The following is an 18,651-nucleotide window of genomic DNA, read 5'->3' as shown; positions in this document are numbered from 1 at the left end:
AGGCAGCATCCAGCGAGCAGCTGGATGCTGCCTGAACTGCTGTGCTCTTCCAGCACCACTAATCCAGTATTTGATTTTCAGCATCTGCAGTCATTGTTTTTACCTTGCATTTTCTTGCTGTTGAATCGTTCACTCCTTTCTCCCCCCCTCTGTTGTTGCTCACCCTCCCTCTTTATTGTTCTTGAAACTTTGTACAATTAATACCTGGGAATCTCAGAGATATTCACTTGTCTTGCAGAGACCTTTCCTGTCCCTTGCAAGCTGCTTAGATCTTGCCCTGCTGCCCCATTTTGTACAAAAAAGAACACTGAGGTGGTGTGTGTGCACGTCTAACGTTTCTTCGTTAGGCACAGCCGGTACACATCATAATCCTGCACTTTCATGGGGACATTGATTGAGACTCCAAATGATTCAGGAATGACATACGTCAATCATTTTCGAAACAAGAGTCTGAATTTGCCCAGTGGCACAGGAAATGGGGGCATGAGGACATTTGGAAAGATGGATGTTAGGTTCGCCTCCCGACATGCTCCCGCTCCAAGCACTCTTCCTACAGGTTGACTAGCCCAGAAGTGGCATAGTGGTTAGCACTGCTGCCTCACAGTACCAGGGGTCCAGGTTCAATTCCTGCCTCAGACGACTGTCTGTGCAGAGTTTGCACATGCTCCCAGTGTCTGTGTGGGTTTCCTCTGGGTGCTCTGGTTTCCTCCCACAGTCCAAAGAAGTGCAATTTAGGTGAATTGGCCATGCTAAATTGCCCATAGTGTTCAGGGATGTGTAGGTTAGGTGCATTAGTCATGGGCAAATGTAGGGGAATGGGTCTGGGTGGGATATTCTCTGGAGGGTCAATGTAGACTTGTTGGGCCAAATGACCTGTTTCCACACTGTAGGGATTCTATGAGGCAGGAATCAAGTGAGGGATAGTAATGAGCCATCTATCATCAATTTTCTAGGCCGCAAAATATTCTTCCTGGACACATAGGCTCCCTACCGTGTCAAGGGCCTGAAAACACGGATCCAAAATGGCGACTCCTTTGAGAGCTCGTATTTTTGTTTGCTGACAATAATTCTCAAAGGACATCTATCTGAAGGCAGCTGGGTCAGCCTTGTTGCCCCTTTGCCAAGATAATGACTACTTCCTGTAAATGGCAGCTATTTCCTGTCCACTGTAAGTGACTCTAATGGCACCAGTGCCAGACCCTCCAGCTGATGGACAGACATGGCCCCCCACTGTGAAGGCAGCTGGCTGTGATAATTTCACTTCCCAGCACTGCCATCACTAACCAGGCCTCCCTGGGGTGGCTCTGGGGAGACAAGCAAGAGGCCGGAAAAACACAGCAAGCCAGGCAGCATAGGGAGGCGGAGAAGTCTCAATGTTTCAGGTATTAAACCTTCTTCAGGACCAGGTCTGCTGCCATTGCCAACTCCGTATTCCCGACTGGAATTCATCCACTCATCAGGATGGACACCCACCCAAGAAAATGTACTTCAGATTCCCAAGAGGTGAACTATGAGGAGAATGTTTCAGCTCTGCCCATTCAGCAATGTTCGTTGATAGCAGTGAAGCTATTGTGTATTGTGAAAGCAGTCTGTATGAGATGATTCTGTATAGTTTCTCTAATGTAGTCAGGATTGTTCAAATGGCATTTCCTACTTTCTGCCTTCTGACTCCACACTGTATCAATGGCATGGACTGAGGTACCAAGACAAAGAAAAACATTACCTTTATTTTATGTGGTGTGGGATGCTTTTAAATTTACAACCCAGCGCAAAAGAGCTGAAGAGACTGAACTTGAATTGATTTCTTGCAATGGTGTGAACGATGTGGTATAAATCACAAACAGAGAATGCAATTTCCGAGTCAGACCATAATGGGTTTCTTGGGAATACTGTACAAACCAAGCCCAGCACAGAGGGGATCGAGCCCAGCACGGAGGAGATCAAGGTCAAGATTAGAGTAGTGCTGGAAAAGCACAGCAGGTCAGGCAGCATCCGAGGAGCAGGAAAATCGACGTCTCAGGCTGATCCTGATGAAGGGCTTTCGCCTGAAACGTCGATTTTCCTGCTCCTCGGATGCTGCCTGATGTGCTGTGCTTTACCAGCACCACTCTGATCTTGACTCTAATCTCCAGCATCTGCAGTCCCCACTTTCGCCAAGGAGGAGATCAAGCCCATTACAGAGGAGATCAAGCCCAACACAGGGGAGATCAAATCCTTGTGGGGAGTGTGGGCCCAGTATGACGAAGTACTTAAGAAGGACTGCAATATTGAGCTTCTAACTTTATTTCTTTGTTTTTCCACTTTGTACATAAGATTTTCTTCCTTGGTGCCTTTGTATCTAAGATGACACTGGGGATGGCGACTTTGTAAACTTTTCTCTACTCCTGTATCTCTTTATGCGAGCACACATGCCAATAAATTCTAATTCTAACTCAAAAAATGTAATTCTAAAACACAATATACAGTTTGCAAGAAGACTATCACTATAGATAAAAACTGTGTTACCTTGAACAGCTCGGCCATAGTTTTCATTTCCATGGACCTGTAGAACATTCACAGACCCTCCTAATGAACAGAATTCATAACTAACAGCTTCACAGCAAGGTAAATAAAACGGAGTATAAATCCTACAGAACACAGCATGTGTTAATCCTACAGAATACAGCATGTGTTAATCCTACAGAATACAGCATGTGTTAATCCTACAGAACACAGCATGTGTTAATCCTACAGAACACAGCATGTGTTAATCCTACAGAACACAGCATGTGTTAATCCTACAGAATACAGCATGTGTTAATCGTGTAGAACACCATGTGTAAATCATGTAGAACACAACATGTGTAAATCCTACAGAACACAGCATGTATTAATCCTACAGAACACAGCATGTATTAATCCTACAGAATACAGCATGTGTTAATCCTACAGAATACAGTATTGTTAATCCTATAGAACACAGCATGTTAATCCTATAGAACACAGCATGTGTAAAGCCTATAGAATACAGCATATGTTAATCCTATAGAACACACCATGTATTAATACTACAGAACACAGCATGTGTTAATCCTACAGAACACAGCATGTGTAAAGCCTATAGAATACAGCACGTGTTAATCCTATGGAACACAGCACGTGTTAATCCTACAGAACACAGCATGTGTAAAGCTTAGAGAATACAGCATGTGTTAATCCTATGGAACACAGCACATGTTAATACTACAGAACACAGCATGTGTAAATCCTATAGAATACAGCATGTGTTAATCCTATGGAACACAGCATGTGTTAATCATGTAGAACACAGCACGTGTTAACCCTACAGAACACAGCATGTGTAAAACCTATAGAATACAACATGTGTTAATCCTATGGAACACAGCATGTGTAAATCCATAGAACACAGCATGCGTTAATCCTATAAAACATAGCATGTACTAATCTTATGGAACATTAGTATGTGTAAGTCCTATAGAACATAGTATGTGTAAACCCTACAGAACACAGCATGTGTTAATCCTACAGAACACAGCATGTGTTAAATCTATAGAACACAGGTGTAAATCCTACAGAACACAGCATGTGTTAATCCTATGGAACACAGTATGTGTTAATCTATAGAACACAGGTGTAAATCCTACAGAACACAGCATGTGTTAATCCTATGGAACACAGTATGTGTTAATCCTGTAGAAATCCTGTGGAACACAGGATGTATTAATCCTATAAAACACAGCATGTATTAATCTTATGGAACATTAGTATGCGTAAGTCCTATAGAACACAGCATGTGTAAACCCTACAGAACCCAGCATGTGTTAATCCTATCGAACCCAGCAAGTGTTAATCCTATAGAACCCAGCATGTGTTAATCCTGTAGTAAACGGCATGTGTTAATCCTATCGAACCCGGCATGTGTTAATCCTATCGAACCCGGCATGTGTTAATCCTATAGAACCCAGCAAGTGTTAATCCTATCGAACCCAGCAAGTGTTAATCCTATCGAACCCAGCAAGTGTTAATCCTATCGAACCCAGCATGTGTTAATCCTGTAGTAAACGGCATGTGTTAATCCTATGGAACCCAGCATGTGTTAATCCTATTGAACCCAGCATGTGTTAATCCTGTAGTAAACGGCATGTGTTAATCCTATGGAACCCAGCACGTGTTAATCCTATAGTAAACGGCATGTGTTAATCCTATGGAACCCAGCAAGTGTTAATCCTATCGAACCCATCATGTGTTAATCCTATTGTAAACGGCATGTGTTAATCCTATCGAACCCAGCATGTGTTAATCCTATAGAACCCAGCAAGTGTTAATCCTATAGTAAACGGCATGTGTTAATCCTATAGAACCCAGCATGTGTTAATCCTATAGAACCCATCATGTGTTAATCCTGTAGTAAACGGCATGTGTTAATCCTATAGAACCCAGCATGTGTTAATCCTATAGAACACAGCATGTGTTAATCCTATAGAACCCAGCATGTGTTAATTTGTCCAGGCAATACTCCAGAAAACAAAATCATGATAATTTGTTCCTATTCTAATCTTTTATTTTGCTTGCAAGTATGTTTTTTTATTTATTAAATCACAGGAGGAGGGTTCCTTTGGCTGGCTAGACCAACATTTATTGCCTAATTGCTGTGTGTCTGGAGTCACATATAGACCAGACCAGATAATGATGGTAGTTTGCTTCCATAAAGGACATTTGTGGGTTTTTCCAACAACCAACAACGATGCATGGTTATCATCAGACTCCTAATTTCAGATCTTTTAAAAATTGAATTCACATTCCACCATCTGATGAACCTGGGTCACTGGATTAAGTCAACCAATAATGCCACCAGGCCATCGCCTTCCCCACCCTTGATATATCAAGAAAGCCTTACTATAATATGCACTATGGTGCCCCTTGCACAGAGTCTGGAAGTTTTAGCAAGGTTACAATCAGCTTTCCCTCCGGTGTCACTTTGGTTAGCACGTCTGGCTCATTGTGCAACATGGCTATAAATAAAACTCTAGCCCCACGCAGCTTAGAGGGAGCAATGGTCAAGACAATTGGCCTACACTTGTAAATGTATTTCAGGAATGTGCCCTCTCCTTGATTCACAGCGTAAATGTACCACACGCCGATCTCAAAGGAGGAATTTAACTGTATCCTAATGGAGGGTTTATGTCCGAAACGTTGATTCTCCTGCTCCTCAGATGTTGCCTGACCAGCTGTGCTTTTCCAGCACCACACTCTCAACTTTGATCTCCAGTATCGGCAGTCCTCACTTTCTCCTAGTTAACTGTGCCCTGAGTAGTTCACGGTTGCCTTTACTTCCATGAGAAAGTGAGACAGTTTGCTCCTTAGCAGTGTGAACTCTGACAGACAGACTTACACATGTTGTGTGGAAGATATATTCTGAAATGCAATTATGGCAGTAAACCAAGTGCAAGTGAAATTTTGTTGCTGTCTGTTATCTTCTTCAACATTCTGCAAATGTTGGATGCCTCTGGCCAGGAAACCAACAATTCTCGCTCTCAAAAGGTAACGAACGAACAAAACAAATCACTGGAAATGTTTGGCAGCTTCTGGGTTCTGATGAAGAATTATGGCCGTAAATATTAACTCTGTCACCACCACCACCCCCAACAAATTCTCCGCGATCTGCTGAGGGTTTTCTGCTTTTATTCCTGATTTAGAGCAAATGCGGGATTTTACTTTTGCATTCTTGCCATTTCTCACCCAGATGTGTGGAGTTTGCACATTCTCCCCGTGTCTGCGTGGGTTTCCTCCGGGTGCTCCGGTTTCCTCCCACAGTCCAAAGATGTGCAGGTCAGGTGAACTGGCTATGCTAAAATTGCCCGTAGTGTTAGGTGAAGGGGTAAATGTAGGGGAATGGAGGGTCGGTGTGGACTTGTTGGGCCGAAGGGCCTGTTTCCACACTAAGTAATCTAATCTAATCTAAAAAATTCCCACCTTAAAGACGTTCAGGAGAAACTCAGCAGGTCTGACCGCAACTATGCAGAGAAAGCAGAGTTGTTAATTCTGAAGCTGAGATGTTAATTCAGTTTCTCTTTCCACAGGTGTTGCTGAATGTTTCCAGCAATTTGTTTTTGTTTCTGATATCCAGCATTGTGCAGTTCTTTGTTTTATTGAAGACGTTCAGCCTTTCTCTCTGATGGGATTTTCGTTTCTCTCTCTCTTACCCTGCTCCCATTCTTTGCTTTTTGATCTCCTCTCTTACGTTTAACCAAATATCAAGAGAAACTAATGTTCACTATTACGGTTCCCTCCAGCTCTGAAGGAAAGTCAATGATTGGAAATGTTGAGCTGTCACTATTAAGGTGGTCAGGAAGGTACAAATCAGGAAATGTTTTGTGCCAGCAGATCTACCTCTGTAGAAAGTGGTCTGTTGATCCTAATTATCTTTTTGAGAGAGGGAGTAGTAAGGGTGGAAAAGTCAGGACTACCATTCTCTGGACACAGACCGGAGATGGAGCTGCCAAATTCTAGGGTGAGCTTACTAAAAAGCCAACCATGGCTCTCTGGGACTTCACCCTAGAATCATAGGGTCTCTAGTCCTGAGATCTGACAGCCCATCGACACTCACCACTCTCCATGACATCTCCTTGTCAACTTAATATCAAACCGTGCCCCCACCCCAGCTAGTTAATGGCTCCTATAGCTCCTGTGCCACTCTAATGCTAATTCATGCCAACCAATACACCACTCTTCAATAATCGCTGAGCTGTGAATTAAGTTGTAAATTTAGGACTTCACCCGGCTGAGATAATTATAGCTTGTGGAAAGCAGAGAAGCATTCACAAGGACATGATGATAGAAAAGTCAACAAACTTGGAGGAAAGTCAACAAACAGCTATTGCAATTGGTAGAACAGGGACTTTTAAAACTCTCAATGACAAAGGTGTCCAGTTATTTTTATTTTTAAAGGCCTGGATATTTAAATAGCTTCACATGATGACAGTTCTATAGATCTTATCCAACCTTCAAGAGTATTCATATCTACTCTAGAAAGGTTTGACTCCCAAAACAGGGTCAGTTTGAACTCAACACTGAGCTCAAATGACCCCATTGAATTCAAGACTCTCTCATGAGAGTCATACCTTAACTTCCTTTTCCAACTGGTGAATTTGGAAATACTGCCACCACATTTAAAGTTCATGGAGTTGTCATTTGGTTCATTAACTGACTAATCTTCCCATAGGTGTTTCTGGACCTATAGAGTAACTTTAGCAGTTTCCATGTTTATTTCAGACTAATGGCATCCACAGTAATGACATTAGGAGTTTGGGTGACCTAGCCTCTAGATCCTTACATAATGTTAGTTTTTGCATTTTCCCTTTTATTTGGTGCTTCTCTAACGATTTTCTTTTCTCAATTTTTTTTAAAATACGTCTGGGTGGTAGTCAACTTTTAATTGATTATTTATCCCTAGGCTCCTGGTACCTATATATTTTCATTTTACAAATCTTTTTGTAAATCTTTTTTTTCAATTTTCATGTTAGCTACTCTTTCTTCAGATGACATGACCTGTGTAATGTTGCATAACAAAGTTCAAAATTAGTTTGAAGATGCTTATATAATAGCCATACCTATTTGCATTTGATTCAAATGTATGGAAGTCCCATTGTCCTATTTGACTTGAGTCATTTATGGTGGTGGATGCTATACTTTTAAATTTACTTCCCTCACACAATGCAACACTTTATATAAAACATGGCTCTGTTTTAAGGGCAACATTAGGTTTGGCACAGTGGTTCTCACAGCGCCAGCTGCTTGGGTTCATTTCCTGCCTCGAGTGACTGTCTGTGTGGAGTTTGCACGTTCTCCCCCTGTCTGCGTGGGTTCCCTCCCACAGTCCAAAGATGTGTAGGTTGGGTGAATTTACCATGGGAAATGCAAGGTGATGGGGTAAAGCAGTGGATCTGGTTGCTATGCTGTTCAAAAGGTCAGTGTAGACTTGATGGGCCAAATGGCCACTTTCCATACTGTAGGAATTCTAAATTACAAAGCAGATTTTAGAACAAAGGCTGCAGTCAACTGTTCGAAACAAAGGCCAAGGAGAGGCTGACACTGTTGACAGGAAACGAAGAAAATGGGAGATGGCCTGTAGACCCACGCATCTATAAAAACAATGAGAACGCGCGTTTACACAGCACTTTATGTGCTGCAGTGTCACGTCATGTGACTTCCATCAGACAAAATTGACCCACGAGTCACAGGAAATATGCAGATAGCCAAAAGCCAACATAATACTAGGCCACTGGCCCATCGAACTTGCTCCACGGAAGACTCTAAGACCGTGGTAGAATGTCAACCTCAATTCCACCAACTCGCATCTTCCCTGAACCCTTGGATTCATTTAGCCTCCAAAGATCCATCTATGTCTGTCCCGAATGTACTCAATATCTTAGCATCTACAATTCGATACAGAATTCAAGGAGGAAGCATCAAAGAAGCAATGACAGTGAGTTCCAGAACGTGAGGCCTTGGTGGATGAAAGCATGACTAGATTAGATTACATTACAGTGTGGAAACAGGCCCTTCGGCCCAACAAGTCCACACTGCCCCGCCGAAGCGCAACCCACCCATACCCCTACATTTATCCCTCACCTAATACTATGGGCAATTTAGCATGGCCAATTCACCTGATCTGCACATCTTTGTGACTGTGGGAGGAAACCGGAGCACCCGGAGGAAACCCACACAGACACTGGGAGAATGTACAAACTCCACACAATCAGTCGCGTGAGGCGGGAAATGAACCCGGGTCTCCAGCGCTGTGAGGCAGCACTGCTAACCACTGTGCCACTGTGCCGCCCATCATGACGGCCAATGGTGCAACAATTAAAATCAAGTGTTTGCAGGATATCAGAATTGCAGGTTGGTGAGTTGTTAGGTATTGAGTGGAAACCTGATTGCATTACATATGTATTAATCTAGCCAGCTGTAGTGCGCAGAGACTAAGAGAAAAATAACATTCAAATCCAAAAAATCAAGTCTTACTGTCAGCTGAATAAACCCTATTGTGTCACTTCCTTAAACTTTGTGTTTCAAGCTAATAAACACTGTCTGAGTAGATCTCGGGAATTGTCATAATATTGTGATGTCCTGCGCAGTTTTCAGAGTCGGAGACCAAGAGGGAAAAAAACTCAAAGTAACAAATACTGGAAATCAGTGACAACAAAGATACAGAGTGGAAAATGCTGAAAGCATACACTGTGTCCTCCAGTATCCCTAAAGCAGACTCACAGAACTGAAAACATCAACTCTGTTTCTCCTGTCCATGGATGCTGCCAGACCTGGTGAGTTTCTCCAGCACTTCCTGCTTTCGTTTCAGGTCTTCAGCATCTGCAGGTTTTTTTTTGTCTTATCTCTCTAAAGAGAAAGGCAGGTTGGCATTATAGCTGTGGACATCACCGGGATATCTCATAAAAGCAAACTTACGCAGATGATGCAGTTCTGAAATAAAAATAGAAAGTGCTGGAGAAACTCAGCAGGTCTGGCAGCATCTGTGAAGGGAGAAGCAGAATTTATGCATTGAGTCTGATATTAGGAGAGGATCTTATAGAAACATATAAAATTATGAAGGGAATGGATAACACAGAAGTAGAGAGGATGTTACCGCTGGCAGGAGAAACTAGGACAAGAGGGTATAGCCTCAAGATTAGGGGGAGAAGATTTAGGTCTGAATTGAGAAGGAACGTCATCACTCAGAGGGTTGTGAATCTATGGAATTCCTTGCCCAGGGATGAAGTTGACGCTACTTCAGTAATCATTTTTAAAGCTAAGGTAGATTTTTTTTTGAAAAATAAAGGAATTAAGGGATACGATGAGAGTACGGGTAAGTGGAGCTGAGTCCACAAAAAGATCAGTCATGATCTTACTGAATGGTGGAACAAATCTGAGGGGCCAAATGGCCTACGCCTGCTCTTAGTTCTTGTGTTCTTAATGTGAAATGACAATGAAATTTTAACCCAATTTGCTGGGCACGAGATCAGGTGGAGCACTGATATTACCAACATAATCCAAGTGATATGGTGGCTCAGTGGTTTGCACTATCGTCTCACAATGTTAGGGACCTGGGTTCAATTTCACCCTTGGGTAACTGTCTGTATTGAGTTTGCACGGTCTCCCTGTGTCTACATAGGTTTCCTCCCACAGTCCAAAGATGTGCAGGTTAGGTGGTTTGGCCATGTTAAATCGCATATAGCATGTGGGGATGGGTCTGGGTGGGATGCCCTTTGGAGAGTCAGTGTGGACTCGATGGGCTGAATGACCTGCTCCCACACTGTAGGGATTCAATAAACCCAAGCTGCCAGTTGAGAGCTAATGGCTTTGGGTAAAAGGTTGGTTTTCCATCCCCAGCTGTTTCTATCCTACATTGAAGTCAGTGAATTATATTGGGCTCGTGTAAAGTTAGTAATCCACTTGAACCTAAACCCAACCAATTAGTTTAAAACTGTCCCCTTCATCCGAATAGAATTTGTTACAAACGTACAAACTAGGCATAGGCCCTCAAGCCTGCTCTCCCTTTCAACAAGACCATGAACAATTTCTGTTGAAAATTCCACATTCCGATCTATTCCCGACAGCTCCTGATTCCTGTGCCTAACAAGAATCTATTTACCTCTGCCTACCTCCACCAGCTTCTGAAACAGAGAGTTCCAAATACATACAACTCTGAGAGAAAATAAAATCTCCTCAATCTCTATCCTTGAAGCGCAACATTCAATTTTCATTCAATGTCTTCTAGCTTTGGACCCACCTGGAACAAGACACAGACTTCCCACTTCAACCTTCAATAATCATCAATTTATTATTTAGCGACCCACCAGATATTTCCAGAAGGTTCTCCCTTTACATAACAATTGTATGTAGTGCAATGCAACAAGTATTGGATAAATGTGCTTTGAATCAAAGTTGTGCCCTTTTAAAAAAAATCCAGAGTATCCCTCCCAACTCTACAGCAGCGAGATCAAACATTTTGCACACAACCATGCAAGGAATTGCGTCCATCTCACAGCCTGGTTCTTAAATTACTTCTCAGTTCCTTACCTTCTGAGGACTGCAATTTCATTTTCAATGCTGCTTTCTTTGCCTTTCAAGGCTTTCTTTGGGATGCATTTAATTGCAAACATCTTCCCAGTGGTTTTCTCCTTCGCCATGACGACTTCAGAAAAGGCGCCACTGCAAGAAAAGCAAAGACAGAGAAACGGTCAGGCACTCTGAGCAAAGGGCTCTCTTTGGCACTATGTGTAACAATAGTCTGCAAGAGTAACAACTTGGCTTGAAGTGCCAGAGAAATTCTTCACAAGTACATCAATGATGTTGCTGAAACTGGAGAAATTCCTATCTCAGATTAAACATGCTTCAAAATTGTTCAAACAGAACTGAAAATTGACAAGTGATTGGCAAACCAATCAACGCCCCTACTTCCTGCAGTCTAAATTGTTGTGATTATTTGGAGTTCTTATGTTTATCCTGATGAGTGCAAGACAAAAAGCTTCAATGTAGAACCGTACGAGTTTACAGTACTGAATAAGGCCATTCAGCCCACTGTCTCTCTACTGGCTCCAAAAGACATTTTCAGCCACATATTTGCCCCAGGTAACCTAGCCTTCAAGAAATAAAAGGCTTGCATTTATTGATGTTTCCCAAATGTTAATATTACACACCAGCTGGAGAAGGTGGGACTAAAACCCACCTTCCTTGTCTGGATATAGGGACACTATAACTGTTCCACAGGAGTCCCCATGGGTGTGGCTTGAAACTAGAAGACATCCTAAAGTGTTTAACGGCCAACTAATTGTTTTTGAACTGAAGTCACCGTTGGTGATGCAGGTAATGTGATGGACAATTCTCAGAGCAAGACTCACAAACCACAATGTGATAATGACCAGCCCATTGGTTTCTGTGATAGTGATTGAAGGATTAATACCAGCCTTGACACCGGAAATAATTTTACTGTTTGTCTTTGTAATAATTTCGTGGGATCTCTTGCATACCAAAGATGTCCAAAGATGTGCAGGTCAGGTGAATTGCCATGCTAAATTGCCCATAGTGTTAGGTGCATTAGTCAGAGGGAAGTGGGTCTGGGTGGGTTACTCTTCAGGGGGGGGTCAGTGTGGATTTGTTGGGCCGAAGGGCCTGTTTCCACATTGTAGGGAATGTAATCTAATCATACATCCAAGATATAAAATAAAGCCCTTGCTTTAAATCTCACCTGACTAACTGCATAGGCAGCAGTGCAGCCCTGCAATAGATTATCAGCTCAGAACGTTGTGTTCCTGTGTTACTCAAACCCATAACCATCCAAACTCAGAGGTGCAGTGCTACCAACTGAGCTATAATTGATACTTCAAAACTTATGCTCTCAGCAATTCTAAACAATAAACAATCAAAGGTGAGTGTTCATATTTATTGATATCTGTTCAGGTATTGGTATACTCACATTACTTGGCTACACTCTTTACTAAAACAGAAAGGTATTAGCTATGCCTTAATTTAATTCAAATTCCACCATCTTCCATGAAAGGGCTCGAACCTGGGTCCCCAGACCACTACCTGGGTCTCTGGATTAATTGTCCAGCAATAGTATCACTGGGCCATCACCTTTGCAAAGGTGGCAGTGAGCTGGCTTCATGATAACCGAATGTTTAATTGGCCATTTCACAGGAGGTCAAGAGTCAAGCTTGTTGTGGGGCTAAAATCACATACAGGCAGACCTGGAGTGAAGAGCAGATTTCCATCACTAATGGACAAGAGTAAACCAGATGGAGCTTTACAGTCACCATTACAGCCCGATACTAATCATTTAGTCTGAGATGTATGCATTCACCAGTTTTAAACTCCCAGTGGATATGGTGTAATTTGAACTCATGATCATTGAGTTACTAGTCCATTAACAGACCACTCCACACCATCCCCGTGATCACTTACAAACATTATTCATAATGTCACAAAGTGTAAGACATGACCCCCAGAACAAATCAGAGGAGCAGATACGAAGATGAGGCGAGGTGCAGAGCAAGGGATAAAAAAAGACTGAACAGCAGAAAATCTCAGTACTGTAACCCTGTGTCTCCAGCAAATGGATCCAAAGGGATTTTTGGCAGAGGTCTGGGCACACACACATGCTGTCTGCATCAGAGCACGAAGCAGCGACTTTACAAAGACATGCAAGCAAAGAGAAGTCTATAGAAAACAGACATGGTTTCACAACATGCAATGGCTTAGCGGCAAACAAAGCAATTTCACTTGTATTACAAAATTAAACTGTGCCCTTGTACTGCCCTGCTCTCTGATACTTACAATAAATCACACTCTTACTGTCCCCATTCAGTCAACCTGCCAATTCCACAACCACCTGGAACCTGTTGATAAGATTGTCCTTTCCAGGCTCCCTCATGCTCTAATAAACTCAGCTCTCGTGTTGAACTTTTACAAATCATTTACACTTACCATGTAATGCAGTAAACAGAACTTGTCCTTGCAAGACTATTCAGCCTATCGAGTCTGCACCGGTATTCATTGAGATATTCCTTAATTCCACTTTCCTGCCATTTCCCCATAAGACTTGCTTCCCTTATTGATTAAAAATCTGTCAATTTCAATCTCAGAGGTCACACAACACCAGGCTAAAGGCCAACAGGTTAAGTTGAAACCACAAGCTTTCAGAGTAGTGCTTCAGTTTGAAATATAATTATCATTTATTAGATTCTTAGGAACCTGATGAAGGAGCTATGCTCTGAAAGCTTGTGATTTCAAATAAACCTATTGGACTATAACCTGGTGTTGTATGACTTGAGCTTGTCCACACCAGCACTTCCATATCATTACTGCAACACTATCAGTGTCCCGTGGATTCTGAGTGCAGGGGGGGGTTCCATACAAGGGCAAGATAATTATTTTTAATACACTGTTCCAACATCAGACAGCCAATAGACCATGTGACTTATTGTGTTATTAACTGACCATTCTGTACATACAGCTGTGATAGACAGCTGTTGACTCTAGATGGCTGCGACTGACATTTTCAAACAAAGGGATAAGCTTGAATTTTACATATTGGCTTGGAAACATTGAGTTACATCTATTTGATGAAACATTCATGGGCTTTGCGGGGAGGGAGGGAGAGGGTTTTGACAAGAACTTGGACCTCTTGAAGGTCTTATTATTCCTGAGCTTTTCTTCAATTGCACACAGGCACTGTATAATTAATATTTTTTCATGCCTGAGAGAATATTTGAAATATGCTTTTATTTCCAGACACATCAATGTATTTAATATTGTCCTGAGCAGAAGGAGCTGAAGGGGGAAATCAGCACAGCTGTTTTTCTTCATCTGAAAGCTGATTTTCTTTTCGAATTTGAAAATTGCTCATCACAAGTAGAACTATTGCCTTCACTCACAATTTATCTTATTGGCAGATGTAATTAAATTATAATTCTTCTTGGGACAAAATCATCTGGCAGGGTGTCAGTGCAACAAAGGATTTGGATGTTGTTTTACAAACTTCCCTTTGTGTGTTATTTTAACAGCCATTTTAACATTCTGCTCCCCCCCTCAACCCCATCCCAAGAAATAATGCCAACTATAAACTGCGGGTCAAAAATTGAACATGCCTAATTCAGGCACAGACTGGGGCTGTTTTCCCTGGAGTGTCAGAGGCTGAGGGGTGACCTTATAGAGATTTACAAAAATATGAGGGGCATGGATAGGATAAATAGGCAAAGTTTTTTCCCTGGGGTCGGGGAGTCCAGAACTAGAGGGCATAGGTTTAGAGTGGGAGGGGAAAGATATAAAAGGGACGTAAGGGGCAACTTTTTCATGCAGAGGGTGATATGTGTATGGAATGAGCTGCCAGAGGATGTGGTGTAGGTTGGTACAATTGCAACATTTAAGAGGCATTTGGATGGGTATATGAATAGGAAGGGTTTGGAGGGATATGGGCCGGGTGCGGGCAGGTGGGACTAGATTGGGTTGGGATATCTGGTCGGCATGGACGGGTTGGACTGAAGGATCAGTTTCTGTGCTGTACATCTCTATGACTCTATGACCTCAATTTCCAAATTCTCAACAGAAGACAAAAGGCATCCAGGCAAAGGCATTCAGAATTCATGCATTCTTTAAACTCCTGTTTACCAAAACCAAATGGGCCTCATCCTCTGCCTTGTTCTTTTCAACATACTACTAAAAGCCTCGACCTCAACATTCTCCCAGCAACCCCCTAAAATCCAATCCAAGGAATAATGACAACTGTAAATTGTAGGTGAAAAATTGATTATTTCTCATTCAGGCACCTCAATTTCCAAATTCTCATCATGGTTTTCAAATCACTCCACAGCATTTGCCTTTCCTATTTCTGTAGTTATCTCTACCCATTACTCTCTGCATTCCTCTCATTCAGGCCCCTGGAGCATCCCCGATTTTAATTCCTCTGCAGGCTTGAACCTAAACTCTGAAATTTTCATCCTAAATACATCCAGCCATCCCTCTCCCTCTCTCCCCCTTTACGATGTATTATTAAACCTGCCTTTTCAGTCATAATGCTCGTGTGTAGTCCTTTGGCACATTTTACAACAACAGCTGATATTTAGGTAGCATCACTAATATGAGAAAGGTTCTTCACAGAGGCACTAAAGCCCAAAACCTGACACTGAGCTGCACGAAAGGATAGTAGCTCAAATAGCAAAGGTTCCGCCAAAGAGTCAAAGTTCTGGCTGAACATTCCAAACACCATTTTTGAGATGGGACTTTAAGATGCACGTTTTTTTCCCTTGTGGTTTTATTTCTTTTACTTCAACTGTTTTTTTTTAAACTTCTGGTTTTGTAACCAAGATGGCACCAGTGAATGGTGACCTGTACACTTTTCCCAACAATCCTGCATTCCTATATTTGAGTACACGTGACTGTAAAATCTAATTCTAATTCCATTTCAAAGTCTACTCAATTACTTTGTAAAAGGAGGAAGACTGGGCTGGTTTTACTATGTTAAAGGTGCTGGATTGATACAAGTAGATGCTGTTGATCAGTGTTAAGGATAGCCCCATAACGATGTGTTTGTTGAGATCTTTACCAGCAAATATTTAATGACAAATTAATGTGACCTCAGAGCCAGAATAATAAGACTCCTCACTGCACATGTCGTATCTTTTTATTATTCTGCATTTTTGTTTGTGGACTGAAATAGGAAAGGACTGTTTTAAAACTAAGAACTGTGGAAAGATTGCTGCACTTTTAAAAACAAGTTCAGTTCATGAATATTTCCAAGGAAAAGTCATACCAGCTCGAAACATTAGCTCTGTTTCCTTCATGGACATGGCCGGACCCACTGAGTTTCTCCAACATTTCCTGTTTCTATTTCTGTCTCCTACGATTGTACAATTCTCCTGTATTACACAGGTAAGAACTTTACTGGTGCTGAATTTTAAAATGAGGTCACACACCTATCAAGCTGAGCAAAGCAGTGAGCTATTCAGGTTGAAGTAACTTGCTCTCCCTGTTAGCTGTGGCCCCTATGGGTTTAAACATGGTTTAAACAGCTAGCCCACTCAACGGGTGGAACCAATCCAACATTATCACAGAGGTATGTCTCAAACATGCTAGCAATCCCATCCATTATCCAAGCTGGATATACCATCATGAGTTTAATGATTCTGTGGACTATTGCAGAATACTACTTGACATCCGGGATAATTACCATTCTCCAAATCCATGCAGGCTATTGGGAGTTAACATTTGAAAGCTGCCGATAGCCATTTTATTCTGAACACCCAATTGTGTCTACTGTTGGAAGCTAAGCAGACTCAGGCCTGGTTAGCACTTGGATGGGAGACTGCCTGGAACAACAGGCACAGTAGGAAGTGCCTGTGCAATGGCAATCTCCCTACCTCTGCTTCTGAAAATCTGGGTTGAAATATAGTGAGGCAGTAGTGCTAACCACTGAGCCACCATGCTGCCCCTAACATATCTCAAACCAATATAATTAATAGTTATTTGTTTCTAAGTGAATGTAGATTTTTAAAGGTGAAGATAGCTATGTTGCACTTTGTTTAATAAATAGCCTTAATATTTCTCCTTAGAAAATAGGCAAAACTATCACTGTGCTCTGCCAACCAAGTACATGTCACAGAATCCCTACAGTGTGGAAGCAGGCCATTCGGCCTAGCGAGTGCACACCGACCCCTCGAAGAGCATCCCACCCAGACCCATCCTATCCCCACATTACTCACCTAGCCTGCACATCCCTGGACACTATGGGCAGTTTAGCATGGCCAATCCACTTAGAGTCATACAGTTATAGAGATGCACAGCACAGAAACAGACCCTTCAGTCCAACTTGCCCATGTCGACTGGATATCCTAACCTAATCTAGTCCCACCTGCCAGCACCCGGCCCATATCCCTCTAAACCCTTCCTATTCATATACTCATCCAGATGCCTTTTATGTGTTGTAATTGTACCAGCTTTCACCACTTCCTCTGGCAGCTCATTCCATACACGTATCACCCTCTGCGTGAAAACGTTGCCCCTTAGGTTTCTTTTGTATCTTCCCTCTCTCACCCTAAACCTATGCCCTCTAGTTCTGGATTCCCCCAACCCAGGGAAAAGCCCTTGTCTATTTATCCTATCCATGCTCCTCATGATTTTATAAACCTCTAAAAAGTCACCCCTCAGCCTCCGACGCTCCAGGGAAAACAGCCCTAGTCTATTCAGCCTCCCCAGCCCATTGGCCCATCTGGTCAAGATCCCGTTGTATTCTGAGGTAACCTTCTTCCCTGTGCAATACACCTTCGACTTTGGTGTCACCTGCAAACTTACTAACTGTACATCATATGTCCACATCCAAACCATTTATATAAATGATGAAAAGTAGTGGACCCAGCACCGATCCTTGTGGCACTCCACTGGTCACAGGCCTCCAGTCTGAAAACAACCCTCCACCTCCACCCTATCTTCTACCTTTGAGCCAGTTCTGTATCCAAATGGCTAGTTCTCCCTGTACTCTTTGAGATCTAACCTTGCTAACCAGTCTCCCATGGGGAACCTTGTCGAATGCCTTACTGAAGTCCATATAGATCATGTCTACAGTTCTGCCCTCATCAATCCTTTTTGTTACTTCTTCAAAAACCTCAATCAAGTTTGTGAGATATGATTTCCCCCACACAAAGCCATATTGACTATCCCTAATCAGTCCGTGCCTTTCCAAATACATGTAAATCCTGTCCATTCGGACTCCCTCCAACAACTTGCCCACCACCAACATCAGGCTCATTGGTCTACAGTTCCTGGCATGTCCCTACCACCCATCTTAAACAGTGGCACCACGTTTGCCAACATCTAGCCTTCCGGCACCTCACCTGTGACTATCAATGATACAAACATCTCAGCAAGAGGCCCAGCAATCTCTTCCCTAGCTTTCCACAGAGTTCTCGGGTACACCTGATCAGGTCCTGGGGATTTATCCATTTTTATGCATTTCAAGACATCTAGCACTTCCTCCTCTGTAATCTGGACATTCTTCAAGATGTCACCCTCTATTTCTCTACATTCTATATCTTCCATGTCCTTTTCCACAGCAAACACTGATGCAAAATACTTGTTTAGTGTCTCCCCCATCTCCTGCGG

At 42.4% G+C, this 18,651-nt stretch overlaps 1 protein-coding gene across 2 annotated transcripts in view; it reads right to left on the bottom strand.

Moving 5' to 3' along the window:
- camk1da (calcium/calmodulin-dependent protein kinase 1Da) overlaps window positions 1–18,651 on the bottom strand; it is a 433,544-nt gene that overhangs the window by 285,180 nt on the left and 129,713 nt on the right. For both annotated transcript variants that reach the window (XM_072563033.1, XM_072563034.1), the window contains one exon: window positions 11,077–11,208. In XM_072563033.1, the coding sequence (XP_072419134.1) occupies window positions 11,077–11,208 (132 nt within the window). The remainder of the gene's footprint in view (window positions 1–11,076; window positions 11,209–18,651) is intronic.

Source organism: Chiloscyllium punctatum, chromosome 44 (genome assembly GCF_047496795.1).
Source record: "Chiloscyllium punctatum isolate Juve2018m chromosome 44, sChiPun1.3, whole genome shotgun sequence".
NCBI lineage: Eukaryota > Metazoa > Chordata > Chondrichthyes > Orectolobiformes > Hemiscylliidae > Chiloscyllium > Chiloscyllium punctatum.
Note: the sequence above shows the minus strand (reverse complement) of the source record. Positions and strands in the feature narration are given on the sequence as shown.